This window comes from Vulpes vulpes, chromosome 4 (assembly GCF_048418805.1).
Source record: "Vulpes vulpes isolate BD-2025 chromosome 4, VulVul3, whole genome shotgun sequence".
Lineage (NCBI taxonomy): Eukaryota > Metazoa > Chordata > Mammalia > Carnivora > Canidae > Vulpes > Vulpes vulpes.
In genome coordinates, this window is record NC_132783.1 from 82,055,209 (window position 1) to 82,080,484 (window position 25,276).

The window sequence follows — 25,276 nt, forward strand, 5'->3', positions numbered from 1 at the left end:
AGAAATGGCTATTTACTTGGGGCATAAAAATGAGGCCAGAGTGGCTGGTTCCAGCTGTGGGAGTAGGTACAGTTAACTCTGCTGTATTCAGGGGGTATAGGTGACACCTATGACCCCTCCCAAGATGGGACCCTCCCAGAGCACAGGTCACCAGGGCTGAGCAAGAGCCCTTGCTTGGTCCGCCATTCAGCCATCTTCACGAGCAAGGACCAGCTCCTGTGTGTGAGCTGCATGGGGGCTTGAGCCTCTGAAGTGGTGCAACCTTTGGGGAGCACCTATAGGACACTGGGGCTGGTGTGTCAGATGCTCAGAAACTTGTTTTCCATTTCAAGTACATGACTGCCACACCTGGGCAGTGGGGACAGCTTGTCCTCTCAGACATTGTCTCATGGAGTTGGACACCAGCTCTCCTGGTTTGCCTGCAACTGCCTGGGTTTTGTACTTTTAAGTCCCACATCCCAGGCGAACTGAGACAGCTGGTCACCTAGGGGCAGGCCTGAGAGGTGGCCCACTCCCAAAGTTGAGAAACTGAGGCTCTGAGCCAGACATGCTGGAATGCAGAAGACAGGTGGTCAGGTGTAGCTGGGCTCTGGAGGTGTGAGATTCCCATAGTGCACTAGGGCAGTGGGCTGCAAATCAGGAAAACAATTTGAGAGCACCTGCCCCTCATTTACCTTAATGCAAGTACCCAGTGCACGTTATAATTCACTTCCCGGGAGAGCCCGGGCTGGCTGCAGGGGCAGCGACAAGATCCCTCCTGAGGGAGGGAGGGAGGGGAGGTGTGCACGTGCAGGTGAGGAGCACCTGCCTGCCTCGTGCCCTCGTCTGTGAGCAAAATAATACACACGTCCACACGATGAAATTGACAGCTCTCTAGTATTCTTTCCCCAAAGTGCCAGCTGCCGATCGGATTGAATTAGATTTCACAGGGGTTTTTGCAATACATGGAATTCACCAGCAAATTACTCTTAAAGAGGGAAAATCAATCATTTGGAGCAGAGATAAGCTGAAGGCAAGGGAGCCTTGGATTGATCCCGTCTGTGCAGGCGTGTGTGGAATTCAGCAGATAACCTGGGGAGAGGAGGAGGGGGGAGTCTGGCAGAGAGAGGGACAGAGGAGGAGGTGGGGGAGGTGGAGGAGGGAGGAGGAAATAGGAAGGGCGATGGAAGAGGAAGAAGAAAAGGAGAAATGGGAAAGAGAATGGGGGGTGAGAAAGAGCAAGGAGAAGAGGAATAGAAGGGGAGAGGGATGGGAGGAGAGGAGAGGAGGAAAAGAGGAAGGAACAGAAAGGAGAGGCAGGGAGGGCAGCAGCAGGGAAGAAGTAGAGAGAGGCCCGGAGCAGCAGCAGGAGTGGAAAGCCATCGGGAGGAGCACAGCACACATTAAGGGCCTTAGAGAATCACCCCGGTTTACAGATCTGGAAACTGAGGCCCAGAGAGAACAAATGACCCATCCAGGAAAAACAGCTCCTGCCCACCCTGCTCAAGGGCCAGACCACAGAGGAGTTTGAGGAGGAGGGTGTAGGTGGGCTGAGAGCCTGAAACCAGGGCAGAGAAACTGAGGCTCGGGGCCGGACAAGCCTGGCAGGTAGGAGAGAAAGATAAGGCTGAGCTACGGAAGCGTGTGCTATGGCCTTTGCTGGGTTCAGGGTTGGGACTGTGTGTCCAGGAACAGGGCGGGGGGTCGGGGGGACATGAAGAGACAGAGACAGGTGGCCCTGCACTCAGGAATTGCACAGAGGTGCGGGCATCAGTTCTCCCAGGCTCTGAAACCTGGAAGGGGCCTGGGGACTGAGGCTGAGTTAGGGGATGGAGGCGGTGGCCACTATCTGCCCTCACAGTGGGCAGCCTGGTGTGCTGGTTATGGCAGCAGGCAGGGCCAGAGGAGCTTGGCACACCAAGGGTGAGGGGTAGGGGACTGGCGGGAGCAGCAGGGACGGGAAGGGTGCCGAGAGGCCTGCCTCCTGCCAAGGTTCACACGGGTATGTCTGATTGGGGTTAATTAAGTGAAAGGCTGGACAACAAAGGCATGATAAAGAATCCATCTTCATGGGTTTTGATTTTCTGCCACTCGATAGTATGGATCAGACCAATAGAGCACGGGGAGGAGACCTACAGCCCCTGGCCAGCATTGGGGGGTCAACTCGCCCCTGCACGCAGCCATGCCTTTGCCCTTCCCTGCCTGTCCCTCTTGCTCTGGGCCAATGTCTAGAAATCAGCCCTTCCCAGGGCCACCTCCTCCACTCCCTTCTAGAACAAGAATAACCACCCATATTTACTGAACGCTCCCTCAGTCCTGGGCGCTTTACCAAGATTTTGCAGCTCACCCACAAGAGTGCTGTTAGGTGGCCCTCCCTCATTCTTTCCATTTTGCAGATTAGGAGATTGAGGCTCGGAGAGGTAAGATCTTGTATGCCAAATTACACAGCTGAAAAGGGCAGTTGCCTTTTGAAGGTCCAACCCCAAGAGGCCGTGCTTTCAGCCACCACTGAAGCCTGGAGCCACTGACCATGGGGCTCTTACCTGGCAGGTCTAAGTCCTGGACATGGTTTCTGGGAGGACAGCACTGACTCTTGGGGCACATCTGGGCACCGCAGCCCCTTTTCCAGCTTAGCTAAGGGTATCCCACCAGCCTGCAGAGCTCCCTGACTCTTCCCTGTCTTGCTTTACAGCACCGTTCACCCCTCCCAACATACAGACCACCTTGGTCCCTGCTGTTCCTCCCTGGTCCATCCTATGTCTGCATGGTCCTCCTGTGGAAAGGAATTAAGGTCCCTTCCAGGGTCTATCATAGTTCACAGGGTAAGCTGAGGTAGGCACCCCTAGCGTTTGGGGCACAAAGGGGGGAAAAAAACGCACACACAAAAGCTCCTACTATTAGCCTCCTGACTTAGGCAAGAAAATATAACTCCTATTACCCACTAAAACAAGATGGGACAAGGTGCCCTTAATCCTCATTCTCTTGGTATGCCTCATTCTCCCCACTTCACAGATGAAGAAGCTGAGGCTCCAGGAATGGGAGTGAGTTGCCCAAGGCTACACAGCTAGAAAGTGACAGGGCCTTTCTACTGTATCACTTCACTGGTCACCAACCAGCTACTCCCCTGACCTATAGCAGAGAGCTGAGCCTTTCCAAGGGGCAGGCTGGCAGGGCAGTGCTGAGCCGGGTGGAGAACTAAGCAAGAGCTGTGATGGAGACATCCGCAGGCCTCATGTCCGGGGAAGGAGTCTGGTGTTGGGCCAGACTTTCCTCCCTTTGAAGGCCAGGTTGTCTGCAGACAGACGTGCCAGTGTCCAGAACCTGCAGGTGATAACCAAGGGAAGCTTGTACTCAGAAGGCAGGTGCAGACCCTGCGAGAGCCCAGGCCATCCCCCCCTGCAAGCCCAGGGCCCGGTCCTGCCTGAATCTGCATGGAGAACTACCAAGCAGTTCTTTTTTATATACATACAATTATTTTTCTAAAGATGTTTATTCGTGAGAGACACAGAGAGAGAGGGGCAGAGACATAGGCAGAGGGAGAAGCAGGCTCCGATATGGGACTCAATCCTAGGACCCTAGGATCATGCCCTGAACCACCCAGGCGTCCCCGTGCCAGGCAGTTCTTAATGGAAACACCACCCTGGGCCCTCCTAGAGTCGTGAGCACTCTGTGAACCTGGAGAGGGCCCAGCACATTCTAGGCTCTCAATAACTAGTTGGAATAAATACCACTGGGTCGCTTCACGGAGCCAGGTGACCCTTGGGATGTGGATCCGCTGGCTGTGGGTGACACAAAGAGAGCAGGAGGGGTGTCCTTTCTGGACGGTGCCTGCTGTGACGGGTCCCAAGGACTCCCCCCACTTCCTGCAGCGGGAGGTTGGCGGGGGCAAGGTTGGGGGGGGCCGAGGGCTGGGGGGGCAGCCCCTTCTGGCAGCGGCTGATAAGAAGGGCCAGGGAGCTGCTCGCTGGCCTCCGCGGGGGTGGCAAGGCTTCAGTCACCGGGAGCAAGGCGGGCTGGCTGCACGGGCGTGGGGACGGTGGGGGAGCACGAGCGATCTGCCTCCTTCCCCCTTCCGCTAAACAAATAAAGCCGAGGCAGTGGCAGCCCCGCAGGCAGCCGCCGGCGCCCCAGCCCGTGCGGGGAGGGCAGCGCTGCGCTCGGCTCCGGCTCCGGGACCCGCGGCTGCCGGCTATCAGCCTTCTCATCGCCTCTCCCAGCTGGGGGAGAATTTAATCCACCGGCCTCCTCTCCACACGCACTGGGACTCCTTTTGATGTTCCTCTTTATCTCCCTTCCCAACAAAATTGCCCCTCCACAGCTCCAAGAGGGCCCCCTGCCTGTCCCCGCACCCCCCCATCCCCCCTCCCCTCCCTCCCAGCCGAACCAGCAGCCCTCCTCCATGGGCAGGCTCCCGCCCTCCACCTGCCTGGGCTGCTCCCTGACCTTGGCAGAGGAGCCTGTCCCCGGTGCTCGCCCCTGCCCTCCCGGGCCCTTCCCTGCTTGCATTGGGAGCCACGCTGTGCAGTGGAAGGGGCTGGAGAGCTGGGTGGTTGAGAGCCGAGGCGCCGCTGGAAACGGAACAGACCCAGCTTCAAATCCTTCGCTGGCAACGGTGAGGCCTGAACGAGCTGCCCTCCCGGGCCTCGCTTTTCTTCTTCAGAAAAAGGGGTGCACAAGACGCTAATGTCAGTAAAGAGTCTGGTTAAGTCACGTGCAGTACACAGTTGGGGCTTGATAAATGGAAGCTGTCTGGTGGAGGACTGCAGTTCGTAGGGGCTTTGCACCACTTGGGTGAACTACCACACGCAGATCCCATCCCGAGGGGCTGGCAGTCACCAGCCAGGTGACTGGGCCCTCTGGGCAGGTTCTGAAAGGGGCAGGCTGAGCACTTAGTGGGACTTAGCCAGAAGGTTGCCCTGGGGTCTCAGGACCACAGCGGTGGCAGGCCTCAGTGAACATCCAGCACCTGGTGGCAAACCTAGGAGGGCAGGGACCTCATTCATTGAGACCCAGAAACCTGGCCTGAGGGGCCAGTGCTCCTGCCCAGCCAGGTACACGAGCTGAGTCCACACTGAGCTTAGCCTCACCCTCCCAGGCATCTCTTCAGTCCCTTGCTCTGGTCTTCCATCCGTGTACCTCGTGGCAGCTCCAGCCCCCCCGCGCCTAGTCTTTTCTTCCCTGTTCTCAGACTCGCTCCCTGCCTTGCCTTGCTTGGTCCTGGTGATTCTTGAACATCAGTGAGCATCAACATACCTGGCAGGCTGGCTGGACCGTGTGCTGGGTCACGCCCCTGGGGTTTAGGAAGGGTACAACTGCTGTAGCCCAAAATATGCATTTCTAACGAGGTTTTTGGTAATGCTGAGCTGCGGGCCCCTGTCCCAACTCGGAGAACCACCGCTCTGCCCTAGCAGTTCTCGCCCTTGGAAGCACATTAGAATGAAAATGGAAAATGTTACAAGGTCCTGAGGTCTGGTCTCCCCCAGCCCACCCACATCTGATTTGCTTGGTCTGGTGGGTGCAGCCTAGGCTCGGGGATGTTTTAAAGATGCCCACGCGATTTTGATGGGTGGCCTGATGGAGGACTCCTCCTCCGCCTCTGCCCTGCTCGCCCCTCTGGATCCCTGTGGGTGCCACCAAGCCCCTGCCTGCCCCTGCTAATGTCTTCTCAACCCTGGCTGTGCCACATGATTCTCTAGGGAGCAAAGAAAAAAAAATGCAGCTGCCTGAGCCCCACCCCGAGAGGTTCTGAAATAGTGGCCATGGGCATCTATGTGTCTGATGTTTAGAGCTCCGCTGGCAATTCGGATGTGCAGCCAGGTGAGGAGGGGCTGGCCCAGTGTGACTCACTCACTGCCACATTCACCTTCCTCAGTTGCAGCAGTATTCTTGTGCTTCAGAGCTTGGGTTGCCTCGCCGTTGCTCAGGAAGGCAGTGCCAAAGCCCTCCAGACGGTGCCTGGGGTGGAACTGCACCCCTACCCCCAGCCTCCTGCTGTCCCCACAATCTCACCAGCTCTTCCCTACGTGCACCCTTTGCAAATCAGCTCACTGTCTGCCTATCACCAGTTCCTCATTCCTGCTCTATGCCTCTGCTTAGGCCAGTGGTGGTCCCACACCAGCAGAGGCAGGACAGGCGGCACCTGAAACTTGCTCGAAGTGGAAATTCACAGGCCCCCAACCTACCACATCAGGTATTCCTGGCGGTGGGCGGCAGTCTGTAGCTAAACACAGCCTCCAGATGATTCTGATACAGGCTAAGGACAGAGCTCCGTGTGTAAAGCCACTGCCTCGCGCCGAGTTCCCCCGCTCCCTTCCTAAAACCCCTTCAGAACTCCCCTTCTTGGGCCAGCCTCCTTGCTTGGCCTCACCAGCTGGCGCTCGCTCAGATTCTGCTCTGGGATGCTCAGCGTTACCACCTGCATTTGCTTGGGGGAACTGGCACTGCACCGGAGCTGCTACTGGGGGATGCCCTGGCCCCCTCTCCCCTCAGCCTGGAAAGCACCCCGGCCTGGGTGCTGGGCCTGGGCTTTTATCCTCACTCTGCTTCCAACAACCTGTGCAACCTTGGGTGGCTCAACCGCTCTGAACCCCGTTTCCTCTGGAGGGGTTTCCAAGCTCCAGTGTATCTTCGTCTCCACCCTAGGGCCCTTGGGAAGAGGATCGCACAGAGTACTGGGTGAGGAAAAGCTGCTGAAAGCTCGTCGCTTCTTGAACACCCTCTATGTCCCTGCTCTGCTGTGGGTTCCACTGCCCCAGGCAGGCTCTGTGGCCTCGAGGGCTCCCAACATCCCGCCTTAGCCACGGAGGATAACTCTGTGGTCATTGTGAACGGTGTCTGGCCAAGAGTAGGTGTCCCGTAAAAGCTGCTGTGTTGTCATTGTTAATATCGGCGCCTATTTGTACGGTCATGAACAGTCTCCAAGACCTAGTTTTAAGTGACAAAACCCAGCCCAGAGCAGTGCAAGTGGGTGCTGCTGTTTGCGTCAGGGAGAGGAGGGGTAGATTCCTGGCGCTCGTCCTATTTGCGAGGAAGACATGCTGGACCCATGGACGGGGTACCACAGTGGCCTCTAGAGGAGGCCCTCCGGTGGCTGGGCCGGTGGGGACAGGGAGATGGCAGTGTGCCCTTTACACCTTTGAACTATGTGAAAAATTTCCATGTCTGTATTTATCACATCTTAACATTTTCTGTGTTAGGAGGAGTAAAACGTGACAATGCTTGGGGTCATTTTCTGCCGGGGATTTGGTCCAGGCTCCTCGGAGTAGGACGTAGGGGTGTGGCCCATCCCCCTCCCCCGCAGCGCTCCCGCCCCAACCTCCCTCTGGGTGAGGACTGCGTGTGCTCAGGAGCCCCAGTACCTCTTCCTCGGCTTCACTCTCCTCCTCTGGGTGTGGGCTGCACCCCCAGAGGCTATGGCCCATCAGATACAAAGGGGGCTGTTTCTCTAGAGCAGGGTGTGTTCCTGGGGTCCACTGGGCCCCCCCTCCCTTACCCTGACCTCAGATCTCACCATCTTTTCTCTCCGGTTCCTTCCTCCTCTCCGTACCTTTCCGGCTCCTTCTCTGTCTCCATACCTTTTGACTGACCGACTCCCACTGACAGAACCTGGTAAGTGAGCCTGGGAAGGGCAGGGGTTGGGAGGGCGGGGGGGCAGCATAGGGGAGGGGCTTCGGAGAGGGTGTTCCTCCACTTGCCCTGGCAGGACTCAGCCTGCCCCCACCTTCTCGGGCCTCCAGGTCCCGTGGTGGGGGGAGAGGGGCTGGTGTCGCCGGCACAGAGCTGTCACACACTGCCGGGTTTGGCTATTAGTGCCCCTTCGGGCATTTAATTGGCCCTCCATCTGACGGATGGATTCCATGCCAGGGAAAACTGAGGACCAAAGGAGCATCATCACCTGGGCCGTCTGCAGGAGCCGCTCTGGGTGGGGAGCTCTGGAGGCCCTGTGTTTCTCTGAACCCCAAGATTGGCAGTGTTCTCATTTTGCCAATTTGTAATGACAAATAGAAAAAATTCAAAAGACTGATGCATAAATATTAATATGCGTCCATTCTACAAATGGATTTGACCACCTGTGGGGCAGGTCCAGGGCTGTTGGAAGAAACTCGTGAACCCTCAGGCTTCACTGGAGGTGTTCTTTCCAGCCTTACCAGGACCATCCCCTTCTGGCCATGCAGAGGCTTCCAGATAGCCTGGCTGCCCCCCTCACAGCAGGAACAGGTCCTGGAAGGGATCCCCAGGCAATCAAGAAGAGAGGCCTGCATCCTTTGCCAGCTCTCGGTTCCAAAGAAACCTACACAGAGGGGCTGTGCTGGGCCCTGGGCCAGGGGTGACCAGCGTGAGGACATTTCTTCCTGGTGCTCACAGCCCAGGTCTGTAATCTACTGAGCATCTGCAGTAAGGGTCAGGAGAGGCTCTCAACAGGCTGGTTACAAACCACAAGCCGTCTGCCTAGGTTAAAAGAGGCTTATTTGGGGGGTAATTTCCCCCCACCCCCATGGGGGGTTGAATCCATTTCGGAGCAGGCCAGACCCTGGGAAGTCAGGAAGCCATGTCTCCCGCCTTCCTCAGTGATTCTTTTGATCTGGGGTCTTGGGTAGCACAAACACCTCATAGCCTTTTTTTTTTTTTTAAGGCTCTATGAGCTCGGGCCCTGTTAGAATGGTCAGAAACACCTGACTTGGAGTAAAAGCACCCCCACATGAAACTATGGAGGCTGCTGGGCTGCAGGAGAGCCCGTGAAGGACATAGCAGCTCTGAGCTACCCAGGATCCAGTGTCCTCCAGGCCATCACCAGCTGGCCACAGTGTGGGGTCCACAGGGGTTCACTTTGCCATTCAGCCGCTTGGGTAATTCCCATTCCATGTGCAAGGAAGCCACTGTTCTCTCTAAGGGACACGTTCCAGAGGGAGGGAGGAGAAGGAGCCGTGTTCTAGTCTGTCCCCCATGCCCTCTCCTGCCTAAGACTACCGGGGACACATATTTGCTTCTCTCCCCTCCGTCCCCTTCTGACCCTCTTTCCTGTCTCCCTGCCGGACCTTACAGCTGCAGATCCTCCCAGGTTGAGGTCACTGGGATGGAGGACGGGAGCAGGAGGTGTGAAGTGAACCAAACCATCTGAAAGGGATATTTGGGGCATCTGAAAGGATAACAAAGGCAAAAAGAACTGTTGGAGGATACTCCCCATGGGCTCAGACATGGATGGGAGGCAGGGTGTGAGAGCCAGGCCAGCGTCACCCAGAGGAAGCCAGAGCACTTTGCGGTGGGGCGCAGGCAAGCCCCGCTATGGATGCTGCACCTCCTCTGCCTCAACCAGAGCCACTCTGCTCTGGACCCTTGGCCTCCTGAACCCTTTCTGACTGGTTTCTTCTCCACTTTGCCCCAGGGCCTGAACAGCATGTTCGAGGTATACCTGGTAGGGAACAATTCCCAGCACTTCATCATCTCCCCGACCTCTGTCCAAGGAAAAGCAGACATTCGTATTCGGGTGGCCGTCCCCCTGGACTACGAGACTGTGGACCGCTACGACTTTGACGTAAGGCCCTCTCATGTTTTCTTTGCCAGGTGGGAGGCTTTCAGGGGAGGCCCAGGGTGATACCCTCTCCTTAAACTCCCCCTTCTTCCTCTCCCCATTCTTCCCCTGCGGATCCAACTCCAAGAATCCATTGAGCCCATGGCAGAGGCTGAGCCTCCCCTTTTCAAGGAGGACAAGGAAAGGTCTGGGAATTGAGCAGAATTTTACTCGGCACGGTCATAGCCACTGAAGCCCATAGGAGTCCAGCCTCTGCCAGCCCAGACCTCAGCAGAATCAGTGGCACCCTGGCTTAGGAGCACTGATAGAGGGACTCACGGCAACACTCACCTGGGATGGGCAGTGACTCAGATAGGAACTCTGGTTTAGGACTGCAAAGATCCTGGGGTGACTTACGGGGACAAGGCTCCGGGAGCATGGGAGAGCTCACCCGGGGCCCTGCTCTGCACACCCAGCTCTTTGCCAATGAGAGTGTGCCCGACCACGTGGGCTATGCCAAGGTGAAGATCACCCTCATCAACGAGAATGACAACCGGCCCATCTTCAGCCAGCCACTGTACAACGTGAGCTTGTATGAGAACGTCACCGTGGGGACCTCTGTGCTGACAGTGCTGGTGAGTCCTGCTTTTCTATAGGGCCGTTGAGCTCTGGGGAAGACCACGGGGAGGTTACCAAAGGGATTTGCCCAAGAAACGTGGGCAGTCAGGGAAGGGGGGTGCCCCAAGCCCCCAGAAGCTGTGGTGTTTGTGTATGGAAGCATCTGGACTCTTTATGACGGGGTGTCCATGGTCAGGGCAACAATGTGGAAAGAGGATCAACCAGGGAGAGGATGGGATGGGCCAAGGACGCCTTGTTCCTGAGAGAGACTGGACCTAGGTGGGCCAGGAGCCCTGGAAGTGCCCTCTAATAGGGATAGGGGCCAGCCATCTCTGAGGAGGGCCACCCTCCCTCTGAGCACCAGGGAAGAATGGGCTCCTTGAGGGTGCCTGGCCATCCCCAGCTGCCCTTTGCTGGGACTTATGAGGGGCCCCCTGCAGTGTCTGTCTGTCTGTATCGGTCGGTACTCTCGATGGCAGGGGACACAAACCCTTAAGTGGTTCAAAAAGAATCAGCTCGTGTCATTCAAAGTAAAAATGATTTCAGGCCTGGCTAGACCCAGGCACTCAGCAGGAATCTGACTTTGGCACCAGCCTCTGCTTTATTTACATTGGCCGAGAGGAACACCAGCACCCCTAGGCTTGCTTCTTCCCAATTTATCAACCTTAGTGGGAAAACAATATTTTCAGTAGTTCCAGCAAAAGTCCCAGAGCTGATTCTCCTTGCTGGGCCATCCTGGAACCAATCATCATGATCTTGATCTACCAGAGATGACTCACACTCTTCCCAGGTAGAACCGGGACTGGGTCAGCTCCATCCAAACTATATGGGCTGAAAATGGGAAAGGGGATATGCCAAAGGGACTTCAACCAAAGCAGAAGAGGATCAGTTGCCGAGCAGATCAAAGCAGCAGATGTGTGATATGGAAGCTTGGCTCTTACCCGCAGTAGGTGCTCAATAAATGTGAGGCAGTTGAGCCCACTGCTGCCCCCCTCTGCCCATTCTGAGGGCCTTGGAGTCCTCGCTTCCAATTCTTGCTCCATCCTTACTCCAAGCTAAGCCAAGCCAAGCCATTGCCTGCTGATCCCAGGGCCCCTACTCTGAAGTCTGTTTACTCTACCGACAGATGGTGTGAAACTGTATTGAGCCCCCAGGCCCTTCCCATCTGACAGTTATTAATATTTCAAACAGATGTTTAGCTAGGCGGGCCATCAGACAGAAACACTAAGTCTGCTGTGGCTGTTTCCCTCCCGCCGGCTTCTGCCAAGGTGCTCCCTGCAATCAGTCACCTGGTGCTTGAGGCCCTGTGGATCCTCTTGCAGCCTCTAGGGGCCCAGCCAGAGAGCAAGTGCCAGAGGCTTTGGCCTCCTGGACCCAAAAAGAGTCTGTAGCCCCCTCCCCCGACCCCCGCAACCATCTTCAAATATCAGGGTACAGGACACCCAAGCAGCCTGTGCTTCAGGGCCCCAGCGGGCCTGGGACCACATGGCAAAGAATTCAGGTGTCAAACTTGGTGAGTGTCCAGGGATTCCTCTCTGGTATTCTTGCTGGGGACGGAGGTCTCACTTTGCAGGCACAAGTTGCCATGGCTCTGGGGAGGGGTTGCAAAACCTAGGCAGCAGAAGGGTCAGAAGGCACCCCTCTGGGCTGGTGGCCAGTTGCCAGTGCCAGGGACAATGCATAAGGCCCAGTCTCCTCTGGGGCTGCCACTGGAGAGTAGATCCTCAAACTGGGCTTTTTTCAAGCACCTAGAGCAGTTCCTGGGCCTGCGTGGACCCCTGCATGCCACCCATGACCCCTTCTTCAGTTTCTCATGTTTAACAGATGCATTTAGCCTCCTCTGAGTGTGTCTACCTAGGGCTGGCCCATCTGGTCAGCCTCCAGTTCTCGAGTCTGTCTAAGCCTTGCCCACCTCCTTCTCAACCCCCACCCCTGCTTCCCGCCGGCCCTATGCAGAAATGAAGGGGCTGTTTCACCCAGTGACAAGCTCTAGTACCAGGCCTGTGTGCCTACGGGAGCCCTGCTTTCCTTGCCTTTGCTGTGTGCTAGTCTATCCACATCACCCCTGGAAGCCTTTTGTTTCCTCATCTGCAAAATGGGCATGAGACCTCCCAAGGCTGCTGTCAAGAGGTGTGAATGTAGGGTGTGACAGCATCCCCTGGGCCACCCTCCTTACCCACCATCGTCTCCCAGCCTCCCCCGGTGCGCTTGCAGAGCTCTAGCAGGGAGCACGTTGCGAAGCCACGCCAGCACCCTGCCCGGCCTGACCTGGCCTCCCCCACCCTGCCGTTTCCCAGGTCGGCCTAATCTTTCCACCTCCTTTGCTGCAGGAGGAGCTGAAGTTATAGCTGCCTGCTCAGGGACTGTGAAATTCCTTCTCCGTGACCTTTTCTCGGATGTTATTAAAATGTTTCATGGGCAGTTGTGTCAGAAAAAAAATGATGAAGAAAAGGAAAATGTTTTAATTTGCACCAAGGGCTGGGGCGCAGAGCCTGCCATGAGGGGCCTCCCCAGCCCCCACCCTGGCACTGGCCAGGCTTCTGTGGGCTCATCACCCAGCCCCGGGGGAGGCAGCAGTTTGACAGTGGGGGTGGGGAAGCTGGGAGAGGAGGCCCCGTGACCTCCAGCCTGGGCTCCCGGCAGGTGGAAGCACTGGACCCTTGGACCTCCCCGCCCCCTGGACCTCCCCCAGCCCAGGCTTTGAGCCTCTTCCAGACCCCAGTTACAGCAAAAGAGGAGTTTCCACTGGCAGAGGGGAAAACGTGGGGGACCTAGGGTTCGGAGGCTTGACCCTGAGCACCAACTCTGCCCCTGGCCAACCGTGGTATTGAGGGCAGAAGCTGCTGCTCTTCGTGCACCTTATCTGTAAAATGAACACAAGGGGCTAAGATGCGTCTACGGTTCCTTCCAGACCTAGTGCCTGGGGTGGTGACGCCCCGAGGAGGGGGGTGGCCAAGCTGACCTCCGAAGGCAGCTGCCACTGATAAACCGCCTCTGCTGCTGCAATAATCCTTTCCGCGCCGGCTCTGGTGAGCCCTGGCGGGAAGCAGACCCTTGACTCTTGGTGTTTCTAACCCTGCACATGCCGTCCTTCTCATTTTACAGGGAAGGAAATGGAAGCTTAGCTTACATGCCGCACAGCTTGCCCAGGGTCCCAGGGCTGGCAAGCAACTGAGCTGAAGTTCATAGGACTGCCTGACCCCGAGCCATGGGCTTTTGTCCACTGGGGCAGCCCATCCAGAAGGCTCTGGGTTAGCCCACTGAGCCTGTCCTTTCACGCTCAGAGCTGAGGGTAAAGAGAGGAGCTGGGGAATGCTCGCTGCAGGACCCAGGTGGACAGGCCCCGGGGTTCTTCTTGTGTCTCTGGGTGACACATGAGCCCCTCAAGAACCTCTGGCACCATCAGGTGAATCTCCAGTTCTGTAGGCCCCAAGCCACCCGAGGGTCAGAGCTGGGTGAGCTACTTTCACTGAGGAGCAGACCAAGTCCGAGAGACTAGAGCACTTCGCCCAGGGAAGCAGGAACTCCCAAGGCAGCCCAGCACTGTCTTCACTAGGAAAGGCTTGCTGGAAGGAGGGAGGGTGCAGGGCAGATGTCAGTGCCAGTTGGAGCTGGCTCTGAAGGGCGACCATGCAGGGGAGGGATGTGCAGGGGACAGGTACCCACATATGTTTGGGGGAGGCGCATGAGGTGCACTCGCAGGTGTGTGTGCATAAACGACACAGGCATGCTCTTATATCTGCATGCACATGTGTGCAGCTCCCTGTGCTCTGGGGCGAGTGTATATAATGCACACGTCTGTGTTCATGAACACATATAAAGGTTCCTATATCCTGTTGGTCGCTCCCCGTTCTCTAGGTTGTGTGGTTGGTTCCATCTTCATATCCCCAGTCTGCTCTGATTCTCACCTTCCCATCCTACCTCCTGACCTGACAAGAGTCATGTAGGAAGGCTAGTCAGTCAAGGCTGCCCCAAGTCTTCTTCCTACTTGGGGGAGCCCTGCAGCCTGTCCAGTTGGCACCTGGTGCCTAGCAGGCTTTCCTGAATGGTAAGAAAGCAGTCCAGCCATTCGTCCTTCCAACAGATGTTTTTTTGAATACCTAGTGTGTGCCAGGCACGTGGCCCTGAGGACAGTGGTGATATGAGTCTTGGCCTCATGAAGTTGATAGTCTCCTGGGAAAGCCTGATGTGAATACTAAGAAATGAATCTTTAATTATTACTTGCTATGATGGAGAGATTAGGGAACTATGAAAACCTATAACAGGACTTTGATGGGAGTCAGGGAGGACTTCCCTGAGGAATCGGCAATTGAGTAGGCATTAACAGGGAAGTGAAAGGAGGGAAGCACATTGGACAAAAAGGGGAGTAGCATGTGCAAAGGCCCTGTGGCTAGAATATAGAGAGAGGGATAGGCTCTGTAGGGAGGTGGAGTTCTACTCCCATGACGTAAATAGGGCTCAGCTTTCTCTTTTCCTCCTGCATTGGCACCCACCTCAAATATAACCATTGGGCTGCTGTTCTGATAGCGAATAAATCCTGTGTCAGACATCCCCATTCACTTCCCTATTCCATCCTGGTGGCCCATGGTAGGCATTTGGGAGATTGCTGACAGAGGTTGTACACGGCACGTGCCGTGAGCCAGCCTCGCCTCCTGCAACGGGGAGCTCATGTCCCCAGATTTATTAGCTCCATGTAGCTGGGCAGCAAGAGAGGGATGCTGAGAAGGAACAGCAGCCAGGAAGGAGGTTACTCCTAGGGCAGATCTTACTACCCTCCAGGACCTTCTATCCCTGTTCCAAGGAGCTGGGGCACAGTAGAAATGGGCAGAAGAGGGACTGTCGGACGAGATGGGATTCTTCTCTAGGCGTAGAATCAAAGCAGGAAGGAGAAGTACATAAGACTGGGTGGGTGTGGGGCCAGTTTGTTCAGCCCAGGGCCGAATGCTACTGCTTGGCTCCAAGGGGGCCTTGTAGGGGCTGACAGGCATGGTCTCTCTCTCTCTCCGCCCTGCCCCTCTTCCCAGCCTGTCCTTGGGAGACCGGTAATGTCTTGGGCAGGGTCATGGACCCTGTTCTGCCGTGGGCTGGCCACTCCTGCAAAGTGTGGCTTCCTTCCCATCAGGTGGGGAAAGTAGCACCTGCCCCCACACACGGCTGGTTTCCTGGGAGACCCCAGAGTGGTGACGTGGGGTCAAAGGCTAAGCAGTCAAAGGCTTACAGTGGTCCAGAGAGGGTTTTTATTGTCCGTGGCCTTCGAGGACCCTGACCGGGCTGTCCTCTACCCCTTCAGCCTGTGTGCAAGCCCAGCTCTGCCGAGATGGGCCCTTGATGGGCCACGGAGCCTATGTCCTCTCCGACCTGGGGGAGGTTCGCTGAGAGGTCCTGTCTGGGAGGGCTGTTGTGAGAATGGGATGGGACAGCTTGGGAGGGCGCTCAGCACCGAGCCCGGCCAGCAGCATGCTCAGAGGAAGGCAGGTGTGAAGGAGGGTGTATGGCCCGGGTGTGCACTCAGGGGCCTGGATTCAGAAGGCTCCATGCTTGATGGAGCCTTGATGCGCTGCCGTCACTGTCTTGAAATTCTTAATTTTTTGAACTAGGGGCCCCATGCGTTCACTTGGTTCTGGGCCCTACAAATTACACAGCTCAAAAAAAAAAAAAAAATTACACAGCTCATCCTGGCTCCAGGAGCTTTCTCATTCCCTCCCCTTCTCTGCTGTTTCCATGCATTCCCACACTCAGCACGCACTCGGTTAATGCTTGCTCTGTGGCATGCTCTGAGCAAGGACCCACAGAGCTTGTTCCCATTTCTGTTGCATAAGAAACCACGAGAGCTTGGCTGCATAAAGCGATAGCCGTTTTCTTACCCGCATGGATCGGGTAGGTCAGAAATTATGGAAAGAGCTCAGCAAGGGGCCCTTCTGTGCTCCTCCGGGTGTGGGGGTGACTCCAACAGCTGGAGGCGTCTCCCTCCCATGTCTGATGCCCAGGCTGGGCCTATCGTGAGCACCCACACACGGCCTCTCCCCACGGGGCAGGCTTTGCAGACACAGGGGTTCTGAGCAGCACCACCTCAGAGGAGGCCTCTGGGGGAAAGTGTCCCAAGAGAACCAGGTAGAAGTTGTGTGGCCATTCCTGACCTAGCCTTAAATTCACGTAGTCATTTACACTGAATTCTCCTGGTTATAGTGACTCACCAAAGCAAGTTTACACCAAAGGCAGAGGATGGAGACACTCCCGGTGGAAAGAATGTCAAAGCATTTCTGCAAATGTGGATGTCTTGGAACCAGTTAGAGCTCCAGTTCAGTCCCCCTCCTTTCCAGTTCCCCTTGGTGTTTTCCCTGGCTATTCTCACCACTCAGGGGTTCCGTTGCTAATGTCCTTTCCTCCCCACTGCACTGGAAACTTCCCTAAAGCAAGCAGAATCTAGGGGTGCAGACTCCAGCCCAGGAACAAAGGCAAGGCGCTGGGAGGCACAATGGCCACCAGATTCCAGGATGGCCTGGGGCCTCCCAGTCCTAATCAGGGCATGTGGTTGCAAGGTCGAGGCTGAAATGCACCCAGCCCCTCAACCCAGTTCTGTGGACGGGTGAGCAGGGGCTGACCCTGCTTCCTTGGCTACTGTTGGGCACAGCAGTGAGCCCCTGTGTCTCCACTCCAGAAGCCTTACCCACCGTCCCTCCCAGTGCAGAAGACACAGGGGCGGGAGGAGGGGTGAGGCAACTACCATACTCCATTCAGTGGCTGTTTATTGAGTCTAGAAGGATGGCAGTGAGCAAGACAGACAAACATCCCCATACATTCCAGGGGCAGGAGGCAGATGATGAATCAGTGAAACACAGAGTGTGTCAAATGGGGAGAAGTGTCATGGGGAGAAATCGAGCTGGGCCAGTGGGAAGTGCCAGGGGTGGCAATGTTACTATGTTCTCTCCAGAGGCCATTGGAGAGACCTCTCGCAGAAGGCGGCAGTGGATGGAGGCCTGAAGAAAGGAGTGGAGGGGTAGGACTTGGGAAAGAGCTGCCTCAGGCTGAGGAAGCTGCAGGGAGAGACTCTGAGACCAGAGCCTGGTGGTGTAGGTAGAGGAGAGGTGGTCACAGGAGGTGGCTGATGAGGACAGGGAGCCTATCGGACATGACAGCCAGAGAGATTTGATGGATCAAGGTGGTAGCCATGTAGGGAATAGGCTGAGGTAGGGGTGGGGAAGAGTGAGGGTGAGGAAGGCACCAGGGTGGAGGCTGGGAGAGCAGGTGGGAGGTGATGGCTCCACCCACACAGGTGACAGCGCTCCGGCTCAGGTCTGGGCCCAGCAAGGTCCATCTGCCTTCATCTCCACTGACTGCCAGGGGGCCCTACGGTTTCAGTCTCCTCCTCTATAAAATGGGGAGAAGAAGTCCCATCTCAGCAGGGTTGCAGAACAATGAATGGAAAGGCCCCCACGTAGCCAGTGCTTTGGTAGTGGTACGAGCGCCTGCTGCATGCCAAGCGTCCAGGGCGCTCCGCGCTGTTCTAGAACAGTGGCCTCTCCCCACTTCTGATAGCATCGGTTCAACTTGATTCTATCATCGTATAAAGCTGGTGACAGAAATTGCCAACATGAATTATTAGTAAGTCTGGGAGATAACACGACCCGACGAGCAGACCTCATCCAAATACTTCAGCAAAACCGAATGGAGCCAGGGAGGTCAACACAGGGGAGAGCCCAAGCTGGGCCTCCGGACACGCCTGGGCCACCTCTCCCACCTTCCCCTGCCTGAGAAGGGCCCCCTGCCACCCCCCCAGTACCTGGCGCTGGGCCTCCCCACCCCCTTCTGACACCCTTCACTGCGGGCATCTTAATTGATCTCATTGTTCTCTAGTCCCTTGAGACGGGAGACTCCAGCTGTGCTTAAACAGAACAAAATCTCTTCCAATTTCCCCACCGTTTAAAAGAAAATTGAATATCCGCAGCCTGGGGAGGGGAAGAGGGAGGTGAAACACTGTGTGCACGTGCATGTACACACACACACACACACACACACACACACACACACACACATCACCCCAGCACCCCCGCCCCTCCGAAGCTGGCCTGAAAGGCCTTTGGAGGCACACCCACCCCCATTTGGGGCATGTACTTCCGAATCCCTGTAATCTATTCTTGGGTTCATCTCCAGCTGGAAAGGCTGGTGCAGTGGCTGGGGGGCGGGGGGGGGGGGGGTGCTGCTGATTAACGGGTCAAGTCCCTCTGTCAGGCCTTGGTGCTCCTTGGCTGTGTGTATCTCTTTTATCTAAATATCAATCCCTAACACCAAAATGGGATGGGCTGAGAGGTAGGACAAGCGCTAAGGCGAGACACAGAGCACACAGTTGGCTGCCGCCAGCCCACCAGCACCTAGGGCTTCTGGAAGGAGCCATGGCAGGGCCTGTGTGAGGATGGAGCGCTGCCCTTCCTGCCCCCGCCGCCGTCCCCACCCCCACCGTGATTGCCCGGGACCTTGCCTAGGATCTGACCGTGTTCAACCATTTACTCAGCTACTTGACTTTTGGCAAATGGAGAGAAAGCCCTCATTACCTGTCAGGCCCTCAAACCCTCCCTCCCTGATGCCCCCAGAATCCTCCCTCCTGGACCAGAGCAGCTCAGCCGCTGATCTTTGCCTCTTGAACAGAAATGAAAGGCCAAGCCTCGTGAGTGGGTGTTGTGAGCTCAGCAAATGATAAACCCTTTGTAGGAGGTTAATTGTCTCGTCTAAGCCCACCACACAGAAGCCAGCAACGGACGGCCAGAGGGGTCAGGAACCTGCCCCAGGGTCAGCCAGCTAGCAAGTGTCCAAACAGGATTCGAACCTGGGTCTATCCAATTCCAAAACCCCTGGAACCCCTCTCCTGCTTGCTGGTCACCATCAAGTGCCTTCCCACTTTGGGCTCCAGTGGGTGGGCTCTGGTGGGAATCGGTTGACTCCAGAGTCCAGGGAGAAGAGCAGGGCCTGAGCCTGGGACGCAGGAGTTCTGTGGTCACTGGGTGACCTTGAGCTGATCCCCAGCTTCTGGGGCCTTGGTGTCCTCATCTGTAAAATAAAGGAGTTGTGCCAGAGACTCTCGAAGTTCCCCTGTGCTAACAATGTGTGACTGCCTGCCCCCCCGGAGAGTCCCCCCACACCTGTGCCCAGAGCCTGTGGTCCCCTGCACTCTGCCTGTCAGAGTCACCCTTCAGTAGGTTAGCCGCTGATTGTTCCTGCTCAGGCAGTTGCTCACAGGACACCAGAGCAGAGAAAATGGACCCCCTGGGCAAGAGGACAATAGGTAGCTGTAAGAATGGCCAGGGCAGAATGAGTTCATAAATGCAGTCAACCAAACGCCTGCACAAAACCCACCTGTGCCCTCTGCTGGGAAGGTTATGGGCTCCGGGAGGGGATGACGGAAGCAGGAGAGGCTCAGAGCAGTTGCCAGGGCCTCAGCCTGAGGGTTTGTCCTGGGAGGAGGGGCCCCATAGAGCTTTTGGGGAAGTCGAGCTGGGCCTATGCATTCGGGGTTGGCGGGGTTGGCAGGGTTGGCGTAATCTTGCTGCACAATCCCTGTAGGAGGCAATGACAGCTGTGGTTCCTGCTAGCTGCTTTCTGGAGTGGCTCAAAGTCCCTATGCCTATTGATTTGGTGTTTTTCAAACTTTTTTTTTTTTTACTATAATCCATAATGAAAACTACATTTAACTTCATACGCAGGACATACATACATCCATATCTAGAACAAAAACAGTACCTCCTTACCACGTGTAGTAATATACTCTAGTATTTTATTCTACTAGACTTGGGTTTTTTTTTTTTTAAGAGAACTTTTGAGGTCTATTAGCAACTGTCAAACGTATCATGTACTGTTATTAACTCTAATCACCATGTTGTACATCATATCCTCATGAATTATTTATTTTATAACTGGAAGTTTGTAGCTCTTGATCCCCTTCACCCCTTTTTGCCCTCCTCCCACTCCCCACCTCTGGCAACCACACCAATCTGTTCTCTGTGAGCTGGGTTTTTGTTTTTTAAGATTCCACATGTCGGTGAGATCCTACAGAATTTGTCTTTCTCTATCTGACTTATCTCACTTAGCATGATGCCCTCAGGGTCCATTCACATCGTCACATATGGCAAGATTTCCTTCTTTTTTTATGGCCGGATAATACTCCGTTGTAAGTATACAGCACGTTTTCTGTTGCCACTTATTCTTTGATGGACACTTCTAAGTTGCTTCTCTATGTTGGCTGTTGCAAATAAAGCTGCAGTGAACATGGGAGTGCACATACCTTTTCAAGATAGTGTTTTCATTTTTTTTTCAGATAAATACACAGAAATGAGATTGCTGGATCATATGGTATTTCTATTTTTAATTTGGGGGAGGGGTCCCTATTGTTTTCCATAGTGGCTGCACCAATTTGCATTCTCACCAAAAGTGCATGGCTTCCTTTTCCTTCACATCCTCAGCAACACTTGTTTCTTGTCTTGATGATGATAGCCATTCTGACAGGCGTGAGGTGATACCTCATCGTGGTTTTGATTTGCGTTTCCCTGCTGATCCGTGATGTTGAGCACCTTTTCATGTGTCTGTTGGCCATCTGGATGTTTTCTATGGAAAAATGTCTATTCAGGTCCTCTGCCCTTTTTTTTTTTTAAATCAGATATTTTTCTGCTGTTGAGTTGCAGGAGTTCTTTATATATTTTGGATATTAACCCCTTATCAGATTTGTGACTTGTAAATATTCTCTACCCTTCTGTAGGTTGCCTTTTCACTTTGTTGATGGCTTCCTTTGCCGTGGAGTAGCTTTTTAATCTGATGCTGTCCCACTTATTTATTTGTAGCTTTTGTTGCCTGTGCTTCTGGAGTCAGATCCAAAATGTCCCCAAACCTGATGTCGAAGAACCTACCACCTATGTTTTCTTCTAGTTTTATGGGTTTAGGTCTTCCATTCAAGTCTTTCATCCACTTAGAGTTAATTTCTGTATATGGTGGGAGACAGTGGTTCAGTTTCATTCTTTTGCATGTGGCTGTCCAGTTTTCCCCAATACCACTTACTGGAGAGACTGCCTTTTCTTCATTGAGTGTACTTGGCTCCCTTGTCGAATATTAGTTGGCCATATATGCATGGGTTTATTTCTGGGCTCTCTATTCTGTCCCATTGATCTATGTGTCTGTTCTGCTGATGTCATACTGTTTTGATTATTATAGCTTTATAATACAGTTTGAAATCAGAGCCCGTGATATCTCCAGCTTTGTTCTTTTTTGTCAAGATTGCTTTGGCTATTTGGGGTCTTTTGTGATTCCACGTGAGTCTTAGGATTGTTCTATTTCTGTGGAGAAAAAAAAGCCATTGGAAGTTTGATAGGGATTACATTGAATCTATAGATTGCTTTGGGTAGTATAGACATTTTATCAATATTCGTTCTTCCAATCTATCAGCATAGAGTATCTTTCTATTTGTGTTTTCTTCAATTTCTTTCATGATGTCTTATAGTTTTAACCTTAGTATATTCTATTTTCTTCTACCAGATTTCATTTTTTAAGATACCAGTCACGACCCACTATTGATTTCATGACCAACTAATGCAAGTTTGAACATCTCTAGAAGAAGCCTCCTCTACTTACTATGCAATGATGATGATGGTGCTGGTGGTGGTGGTGGTGGTGGTGATATTGATATTATCTCATGTTCCTCAAGCGTTCAGTACAGGAGGCAGAGTGGTAGAGACCCCAGGCTCCAGACTTAAACATCCAAGTTTATCCTGACTCAGCCATTTCTGAGCTATATGACTTTGAATAGGTTGCTTGTATCAGCAGTGACCCAGTATAGCTACCAGTTACAGAACCACCCCCCAGCCCCCAGAGAGTTTCTTGAATAAGATTGAAGTGTATTTCTCCCTCCCTGTAAGGGAGATATACTGCTTTCCTATAGAGGTGAGCAGCCTTAGGTGGCTCCTTCAAGCTCTCTTCTCCATGCTGTTCTAGGATGTGGCACTCATCATCATCATGGTCCAAAGTGGTTGCTAGAGCTCTGGGCATCACATCCATATTCTAAGCTGCAGAATGAAAGAAATGAAGAAGGGTACTCTCCTTCCTTTTTAAGAAGACCTCCTAGAAATATCTTACAAACTTTTGTAAGTTCATCTCATTGGCTAGAACTTACTCATATGGCCGTGCTTATCCTCGAAGGAAGCTGGCACATGTTACCACAGATAATAGTTCTAAGCAGACTGGAGTCTATAGCAGTTCTAGGCAGATAGTGTCGTACCACCCAAAAGTAACAATTTTTGTTCATTTGAAAAAGGGAGCATGGATGTTTATTCTCTGCCACATAACCTGTTGTGTGCCTCGGTTTTCTCTTCTGGAAAAATGGTGATGAGGTTCGCTCCTTATGGATTTGTTGTGGGGCTTCAGTGAGATAATTCACATAAAGAACATAGACACAGGATAGGTGCTAAACAAATGGTAGGTACTGTCACTCAGTGCCTGGCGCCGAGCTCAGCAACTACACGTGACATCTTGCGGAGGCCCCCATGACGACGTGGTGAGGTAGAAATTAGCCTCCCCGTTTTATAAATGACAGCACTGAGATTCAGCAAAGTTAGCTGTTTGCCTGAGGTCATACCGTGGAAGGGGCAGAGCTGAGGAATGAACCCTTGTTTCTAGAATGCCACATCCTTTCCTTTCACCATGAACTTGCACAGTCTCCTCACGGAGACGGAATCCCTCCCTGGGAGCCTGGTGAAGCTGTGGGGCAGAGGGGTATGACAAGATGCACGCTGAACTTGACTGGCCGGTGTCTGAATCCAAGGCCAGAGCTCACTCTGCTGGCTCAACCACCTGCAGCAGGCACCCCCCTGCCCAGAGGGGAAACAAGACCAGGACAAAAGACCCCTCTAAGCTCCCCAGCAAGATCCCTAAACGTAGGGTCTGGAAGATAAAGGTCTTCAATTTGTTCAGTGATCCTGGGCAAGCCTCAGTCTCTCTGTCTGCAAAATGGAGGGAGTGCTGCTCATCTTTGTCTCTGCTCTGGGGACATTGTTACAACGGCGCGACCAGCATGTTTCGAACTCCTTGAGAAACAAGTCTTTGTAAGGGAGATATACTGCTTTCCTATAAGTGAGCAGAACATTCTGACTGCTGGAGGTGGGGGTGGGCAGGGGAGCAAGGGAACCCAAATGTCTGTGAGTGGGGGCTGCTGCTCAGGCATGAGTGCTTGGGGCGCTCACTGGATGTGACTGTCTTGCCATCAAGCCCTGGGCTGAAGTGGCCCAGGTGAGTGGGGACTAGGGCTGCAACCCTCTGCTGGTCTCAGAGATCACCGGTGATTTATAGTTCCTGTGTCGGACTTTGACCTTAATTTCTTCTGTCGTCGCAGGGCTGTAAAATTCATTAGGGACCCGCAGGCGGAGTGATGGAGATGTCAGGTGGGCAATCATGTGGGTATTTAATCTATCAGATGTGTGGCTTGCCATTTAGGGAGACAACAAGAGAATGTGGAATCAATACGGCTCATTAGCGAGCAGCACGTGCTGGCCCAATCAGCGCCCACCAATGGCAGCAGGCGTGGGGGGCGTGCCACCTGGACTCTAAGTCACCTTGGGGTGAGGACATGTCCTGGCGCATGGTGGGACCAGCCCCGGCCCAGGCACCTCTCCCTCACCTTCCTGCTAGGCCTGGAGCTGCCTGTTGCATCCCACAGGGGCAAGGGAGAAGAGGGAAGGGGTGAGGGCAGGGGTGTATGGTGAGATCTGGTAATGGGGGAGTCATAGTTTGCACCTCCAGGGGGTTGATTAGACTGTCTTTTCTTCTTCCTTCCCTCTCCTCTGCACATGAGGGCTCACTTAACTGAGCCTCAGCCCCTGTGTCTGGCCCCCCATCTCTCTGGCCCCCTCCCCTTCTCATCCTCTGCCACATAATCCCAGCTTGATGACTGGCCCCGGAGAGGCCCTGCATCCCTTCTGACTGTGAATGTCTTGTTCACCTCCAGGCAGCCAGCTACTCTCCCTCCTGCATCCCTGGGAAATGGTTTTCTGTCTCCTTCTTTCCTTTGTTTGATGGTCAGATGTGATTTTTTTTTTTTTAAGTCACTCCGTGGAGTCTTCCTCAAACCCAAGGGCGTAAGGGAATGGACAGTGGTATAGGAGGGCTAGGAACTGAATTTTTTTCCTCTTTGTTCCTCATGTCCTCTTTGTCTGAATGTCGGACAGACTATGGTTCAAATCCCAGCTCTGCCACGGTTTTGAACCCCAGCTGGAGGACCCTGAGCCGCTTGCAGCTGTGAGAACAGAGATGTGCTGTCACCATGTGTGCCCAGTGCCCAGCCCGTGTCTGAGGCCTGGCTCCTCCAGACGCAGACTCTGAGACAGGACTTGCAGGCAGGCAACTTACCTAGGAGGTGGCCCCCGGTAACCTGGGACTGGGAAGTGAGATGAGGCCACTAAAGGGGGTGTCGTGAAGCCACTTACCATGGCGGGCTGTTGGAGCTCTGTCCACTGAGACACCTGAGGGGGAGAGGTGAACCAGTGTCCCTCAGGGCAAGGAAGCTGGGGTACTGATCCATCAACTCCAGGCCCCACTGGGGATGTGGATACCCCGACATGGCAACTGCTTCCTTGAGAGAAGAGCCTGTGGGGCCAAAAGAAGTCCAGGCACTCAGTAAAGCAGCCTCTGCTGGGTGGAGTGAGCACCAGGGGGTTGTAGGTGGCGCTGGCTCTTTCTGTCAGTTGGACACTTGTCACGTCCATACAACAAGGGAAATAGGAGTATTTATTCCCCCAGAGTGGGAATGGAAGTGGAACGTTTCAGGACACAGATTTCTTAGGATAATGCCTGGAACCCAGTCGGGACTAAACCAGGCTGAGCTGCTGTTACTGGTTTTCTAGTTATTATTAGCTGGAGCTACATCATCTGTAAAATGGGATTGTGCTTCTTATCTTGCTGGTTGTTTTAAGGATTAGGGACGAAGCTTGTCCAGTTCCTCAGGCAATGCCAGGCCCACAGGTGCCGCTCAGCAAGGCAGTGATCTCTGCCATCCCTGTGCCTCTGAGCCCCCCCTCCCCACCGACAATCCCTCCCCTGAAGCAGGAGGCCCCGGGGACCACCAGGCCCGCCCAGGCCCCAGGCTCTGGCAGCTGCCTGCCACCCTGACAGCCTTTGACATCTCGTAATTGCTTTCCCAGGAAG

At 54.4% G+C, this 25,276-nt stretch overlaps 1 protein-coding gene across 1 annotated transcript in view; it reads left to right on the forward strand.

Annotated features, from left to right (window-relative positions):
- The window catches only part of LOC140598427 (cadherin-23-like), a 311,068-nt gene that overhangs the window by 241,469 nt on the left and 44,323 nt on the right, over positions 1-25,276 (forward strand). The window contains exons 12-13 of the mRNA XM_072754990.1: positions 9,362-9,511; positions 9,964-10,122. Of these exons, the coding sequence (XP_072611091.1) occupies positions 9,362-9,511; positions 9,964-10,122 (309 nt within the window). The remainder of the gene's footprint in view (positions 1-9,361; positions 9,512-9,963; positions 10,123-25,276) is intronic.